Genomic DNA, 7,040 nt, shown 5'->3' with positions numbered 1-7,040 from the left:
GAACTTTAGGTGCTTTACAAGTTTGGATGGACATTCCTATGTATAATTTTTTATTAGAGAAAAACAAGAAATTAGTTGCTAGTAAGTTGGAACGGGCCGTTTACATTAAGTAACTAATTCTCACGAAGAAGCTTCCCACAACATGCTCATATATTATGATTTACCATATGGAAATGATAGTGTAAGGCCTATTTAGTCCAAATGCTTTATAGTTAATATCGTGTATTGATTGAACAACAGCAGTTCGTTCATCCTACACACGAGTTCAAAAACAAAAAAGCCTCACAAACGATAAATTAACAGGACATTCTTTATTAATTAAAAAATTTCCAATAATTAACATCGACATAACTGTTAAAAAAGGGTAAAGAACCGTACCATTCACAGGCTACTACCATTATTTAATTTTAATTTGTGCAAATGAAGAGAGCTAGTTTAGTTACAAAAGTATACACACATGCATATATGTGTGTGCTGATATGGCGTTTAGCAGACTCGTTGATCATAACTGATTAATAATATGAATTTTTAGTAAAATTACCATTTCCCTGCAACTCCATCACCAGCGTAATGAAAAATCATGAGCTAATAATGACAACATCCCCAAACCCTAAAACTATCATAACCTTAAAAACTCTTTTAATATAAGGACTATTTAACTATTTAAAGAAATTAAAATAGCTGAATAAATTATTTAATTTAAATAAAATTGACACCATCTCTCTAAAATGCCCTTATATAGTATTAGAGTATATATTAGCTTGTAAGTTAGATATAAACAAGTTTGGTCAAAATTGATTATAAATATTAGAGATAAAATGAATTAAGGGTCTTATATTCATGGTCAAAATTAACTCCTTAACTAGCTCTTGTGTTTAGTGCGGAAGGATGAATTGTTGTTAAAACGCAATAAAAGGTAATTAATAAATTACTGATGATTACACCATGCATGCAGCACATAAATTCTTGACTAAAAAAAATCAAATTAGAAATGGATATTTAATATATTATTATTATTTGAATTTAATTTTTATATTTTAATAAAAATTTCTAGTAATTTATATTTTTATTTAAATATTTAACAAAATACTAAGTATATTATATATTTTTATTTTCTTTTATAATATTTGTATTTTTTTAATTTTTATATAATATATTATTTAAAAATCATGATATATTATATTTATTTTAATAATAAGTTTAAAAATAATTGTTATATATTTATATTATGTTTTTTATGACAGATTAGTGACGGAATTACGACGGAAATTAGTGACGGAAAAATTCTGTCATAAAATGAGAGTTAGTGATAGATTGATAATAGAAATTATGACGAAATTTTTTCATTACTAATTTTTGTCAATAATCATTTAAAACAAAATTAATGACGGACTTGTGACAGAATTTAGTGGCGGAATAAGATTTTGTCACTAATCCATCTCTAAATTAGTGACGAAATAATCCTTCATTGATTTAGCGACATAAATTTTTTGTCACTAAATCCTGTCACTAATTTTAGTGACAGAATTTGTGAGGGATTAGCGACAGATTAGTGACAGAATTTTATTCTATCATTAAATTTTGTCACTAATATGCTAACTTTTTGTAGTGCGTCTAGTACATGTGTATTATATATACACGTAACATTAATGAATTTTTCATGGGCAGATATTTTGTTCCTAATGTATGATGATATATATGTGATATACAATATAATAAAAACAATCACAAAAGCAGATAAAATTGTACGTTTTTCGATAATGTTTTTTAACCATTGAATAATGTATTTCTATTATTTTATGTGGCGCATAGGTTAAAACAAGAGGGCAAAATGAGAAGGGAGAAAATGTGAAAGAAGAAGAAGCTATAGAGACGTGTTTTTCGGCTAATAATGGTTTGGATTTGCATGATCAACTTTCCGTAAACATGCAATGCTAATTTCCTTGCAAGTTACTACAAAGTTAATCGATGAGTTTATGTGCACCACTTTTATATATACATAACATCAGGAACACGTACGGATTAATTAGTTATTGATTAATGTGTAATAAGTTTTGCCTCTTCCGGTGCACAAAGAAGGTAATCCCATCACCCCCATTTATGTGATAGTGTACTTTCCTTCCTTTTCTTGTCTTTCCCTTTCTTAATTTTTACATTAGATTTTTTCCCACATGAAAACGATATTGATTTTTTATTTTTATTTATATATTGTTTATAAAGTCACGATTTTTCTTTAAAAATGATTATAGGTTATTTAAATTAAATAAGCTCCCTCCGCACAAGAATTATTAAATTTTTAACAATGCTTCAACTAATGCATTGATATAAACAATAAAGCGCTATGATAAATTTGATTTTATTTTTAAATATATTAATTATAATTTATAATGGATAAAATTATAAAAAATGACTTGATCATTAATTTTTTTGACGAAAGTCATTAAATTGACTATTATTACTTTTAGTCTAATTATAAGACCTTATTTATAGTCTACAAATAGAGTCTTATAATTAGGATCGGAGGTAATATTATGTAAACTGGATAAGCCTCCTTGGCACAAGAATTTCATTTTATCTGTGTGTATATTAATTACTCCTCCGGTCCTAAATATAATACCAATTTTATAGTGTAATTTACATTACAAAAGGAGTCTTATGTTTAGGACTGACGGAATATATTTTTATCAAGTTGATTATAGACTCATTAATTATACTTCTTCATGTGTTAATTATATATATATATCTACATATATCCCCCCTTCTAATGTGGCCATAAAACTCGAAGGTAAAATGATGGTCGTCGCCGTACCACAGGGACTACTGCTTACATGTATGTCTTGGCTTGGGACAATATTGCCAACATTACGAACTCTCCTAGAAAAGACAACCTCGCCTTAATTTCAACTCCTTACTGTTAGCTTTGATGCCCCCAGTTTACCAAAAGGCAAAGCCACCTTAATTAATTAATTTTGGAATTTAAAAAAAAAAAAAACACACACACACACACATGCTGTGTAAGTACCATAGTGCCCTTGAGGGTGACCTCACGTCCTCATTATCTAACTTTATAAAAGCTGCTTCGTGAGAAATTAATTAGAGGTTCTGCACAGTCACGAGCATGGGTACAATGGTCTATAAAGATAATATCCTCCCCGCGCAAGAGAGATAGAGGGAGGGGTAGAGAGAGAAAGTGTGACAAAAATAGGAAGCTTACGTGGGTATGGGGGTGTAATTATGCATGGATTGAAGGCAGGAAAAAAAAATTTACAGTGAGAAAGAGAGAGAAAAGAAGAGAGAGAGGGGGAGAGATAAATTATGAGAAGGGATGTGTTTGTTTGTGGGGGATTTTTTTTTCCTTTTTTTTTTTTTTGCCTCTCATATATCTGGAGCCCATTTAGAGAGGAGGGTGCCTGTGGGATCAAGTTTCGAGCTTTGTGATTGGGTCTGTGTGTCTCTCTTTTTGAAAGTTTATTAAGGAGAGACAACACCTTCTGAAGATGAGAGTTGGAATTGGAAGCAAGAGAAGAAGAGAGAGATAGGGGGAGAGAGAGAGAGAGCCCCATGGAAGAAAAAGCTGAAAGTTTAAAAGCAAGTTAAAAGAAAGCTGAGAGAGTAACCGAAAGAAAGAAAGCAAGAAAGCAAAGATCTTTTTCCTTCTTCTTCCCTCCCCCCCGCCCCTCTCTCTCCTATGCCTTCTAGCTGTCTTTTCTTCTTTCTCTCTTTGTTCCTCTCATGATCTCTCCATTTACTTAATCCTATCACCAACAATTCACCACTTTACCTCAACACACAGAGACACCCATACCACTATTATAAGCAAGGATCATCACAGAACAAAAACCCCATGTCATCACTTCCAACGTCGGAGCAGTTTTCCACCGCAGAAAATGGCGCCAATACTACCAACAAAAGAAAGAGAAGACCCGCCGGAACACCAGGTAGTGTGTGCGCCACAGTCTTAATTTGAATTCCCATTTGTGTTCATGATGAAATTAAACGTTGAATTGATTTTGGGATTTATATAATATTTGCAGATCCAGATGCGGAGGTGGTTTCGCTGTCGCCCAAGACGCTATTGGAATCGGACCGGTACGTGTGCGAGATCTGTAACCAGGGGTTTCAGAGAGACCAGAACCTGCAGATGCACAGGAGGAGGCACAAGGTGCCATGGAAGCTGCTCAAGAGAGAGACGCCGGTGGTGAGGAAGAGGGTGTTTGTTTGCCCGGAGCCGACATGCTTGCACCATGACCCTTGCCACGCCCTCGGCGACCTCGTCGGAATCAAGAAACACTTTCGCCGGAAGCATAGCAACCACAAGCAATGGGTCTGCCACCGCTGTTCTAAGGCCTACGCCGTCCAGTCCGATTACAAGGCACATCTCAAGACCTGTGGCACTCGCGGCCATTCCTGTGATTGTGGCCGAGTCTTCTCCAGGTATATATATCATATATATATATATATGCAATATTGGTATTATTAAATCAAAACTTCGGATACTCACAACAGATACATCTGTTTGTTCTTTGATTATATATGATTGTATTATCAACTCACTTAAACTTGATGCCGTTTTGTTTTACATTGGTTTTGACTTGAGAAAAGGGAAATACATTTTTTGGAATGGAATATAAAGTTAGTGAGGGGGAAATAAAAGGTTTTCGTATTTGACTGATGCAACATTATTAATCCTAACTTTCAAACATATAAATAATACTGTTTTCGCGACGGTTGGAGAACACTGCTCCCAAAGCTCTTTTTTTTTTTTGGGTTTGGTTTTGGTCCCATACATACAGATATATATATATAGCTTCTGCCGTTCCAGGATCATCTTCTTCGTGATCATACGTTGTATATTTCTTGGACGAACGAACTACAGCATATATGTCTTAATCTGAGATATAACGAGTTTCGAGATGTGATTTAATATGATTCTTGCTTCTTCACCTTTATTCAGCGGAACCCCCTTTCGCCATTTCAAAAAACCAGTGGACGCCTTTTCTAAAAAGAACACCTTTTACAATCACTTTTCTTTCTTTCCTCCTTCCTTCCTTCTCCTTCTTTAATTAGCTCGCTCTTTAAGGTCCACACTCCTCCATCATCTAATCCCATCCTTTCAAATGCTAAATGATGATGATGTTTCTTCTTCTTCTTCTTCTTCTTCTTCTTTGTCTTTATGTTCATCCTTTTTTGTTGTCCTAATTGTATGCATGCGCGTAGGGTGGAGAGCTTCATCGAACACCAAGATGCGTGCAATATGGGGCGACTCCAGTCGGAGGGGCAGCCGCAGCAACCGGCGTGTCTATCTCGAACTGCATCGAGCCCCAGTCCGTCAAGCGAGACCAATTTCAGCGCCGGTCCGGCCTGGCCTCCACCTGGTCTGGTGATGACAAAGCCAAACGCGGAACCCACATTCTTGCAGAACAATAACCCTATTATTGCTCATCAAACCTCGTCCAAGACCAACCATCAAAACAACAAGCTCTACCCCAACCTGGACCTTCAGCTCTCAACCGCCACGCCGCCCAACGACGTCGCAAGAGACGACACCCATTCGACCCAGTTACAGCTCTCAATTGGGTCGTCGGACCTGAGCGACAAGAACGAATCAAATAGGACGAATTCATCACCAAAGGAGAGCAGTAACAGCAGCGATAAGCCGCCGGGTGCGGTGGCGGCGCTGATGGTGGAGAAGGCATACGCGGAGGAGGCAAGGAAAGAAGCCAAGAGACAGATGGAGGCGGCGGAGCAAGAGTTCGCGAACGCCAGGAGAATAAGACAGCAAGCTCAAGCTGAACTGGATAAAGCATTCGCTTTGAAAGAGCAAGCGATTAAGCAGATCAATTCAACTATGCTTCAGATCACATGTCAAGCTTGTAAGCAACAGTTTCACCAGCAAGCTCAAAAATTAATAACGGAAGGTGGCCAAGTATTAGACCACAACAACAACAACGGGAAAGAAAACCATCACTAACTGATATCGAAACATATATCATCTCTCCCAAGTCTGGTTTTTTCTTCTTCTTTTTGGGTCTTACCCTCATTATATATCTTTGTGAATTGGTATACCGAGTAAGAAGTGATGATGTGATTATTGTGTACGTGGGATTAGTGGGGTGTTTAAGTTTTTAGTTAAATTCGGCACTACTACCAGCCAGCAGACTATAAAACTATGTTTTAAGGGTTTTGCTAGAAAGCTTTTCTTTTCTGATCTTCCCCCCCCCCCCTTTTGTTTGTCTTTTCTAGCTATTATATGGATATGAATATGAATAATCTCTAGCTCTTTGATCTGTTGGCAGTAGTAATGATGATATGTATTTTATATCTTGTAATGATCAGGCTGTTTTTACTCGATCACTGCATTGAATGCACGAGAGAGTCTGAGAAAACTCTGAAATTTCCCCTAACCTGTAGTTCTGGTTGTTTGGATTTTCTGCTGGGACTATTATGAGAAGATCTTTGTTGGGCAATAGCAGAAGAGAAGGTCATCAGAGAGAAAATGGAAAACAGCCCAGCAAGCTAGGCCATCGTCTTTTTCTTTTTATCAGTACACATCACGCAAACAACAATAATAATAAACATTAAAGAAATTAATGCCCTCACCAGATGAATCAAAGGTGACAAAATTACGGATACATCGAGCCTTCTTATTATTAAAGCATACTGAATAAGCCTAGTCAAATAACTGTAAGGTCAGCAAAATCTTAAAAGGCCCAGAACAAAGTGAATAGGTTTGCGTGGGGAGGGGGGAGAGAGAGAGGTGTGTGTGTGTGTGTGAATTTGAAAGGAAAAGGAGAGGAGTAGCATGTTTTTCAGTGCCAGCGTAGGAGGGAGGGGTTAATGACAGTCACAGAGACTCAGTGGTCGCTCTCAAGGTCGCCCAAAGCCACAGACACAAACAAACTCCATTCATTCATGATGATGATGATCCTCTTTAATCTCTTTGCATCAGAATCAGGGCCATATGGGGGGCAGTACTGGACGCACAGAGAGAGAGAGAGAGAAGGAAGATGAAAGAGAAAGTGAAGCCCAAGCTGCAGTAA

The 7,040-nt window shown here is 36.5% G+C and overlaps 1 protein-coding gene across 1 annotated transcript; it reads left to right on the top strand.

Moving 5' to 3' along the window:
- The first annotated feature begins 3,447 nt into the window (after nucleotides 1-3,447).
- LOC114760440 (zinc finger protein SHOOT GRAVITROPISM 5-like) lies at nucleotides 3,448-6,386 on the top strand. The gene is made up of 3 exons (XM_028949697.1): nucleotides 3,448-3,938; nucleotides 4,035-4,434; nucleotides 5,218-6,386. The coding sequence occupies exons 1-3, from the start codon at nucleotides 3,845-3,847 to the stop codon at nucleotides 5,969-5,971; spliced, it is 1,248 nt and encodes a 415-aa protein (XP_028805530.1). The 5' UTR covers nucleotides 3,448-3,844; the 3' UTR covers nucleotides 5,972-6,386.
- The last annotated feature ends 654 nt before the right edge of the window (nucleotides 6,387-7,040 follow it).

This window comes from Neltuma alba, unplaced genomic scaffold, assembly GCF_004799145.2.
Source record: "Neltuma alba isolate B1F8T4 unplaced genomic scaffold, ASM479914v2 tig00010978_pilon, whole genome shotgun sequence".
Taxonomy (NCBI): Eukaryota; Viridiplantae; Streptophyta; class Magnoliopsida; order Fabales; family Fabaceae; genus Neltuma; species Neltuma alba.
This window is presented reverse-complemented; position numbering and strand designations above follow the sequence as displayed.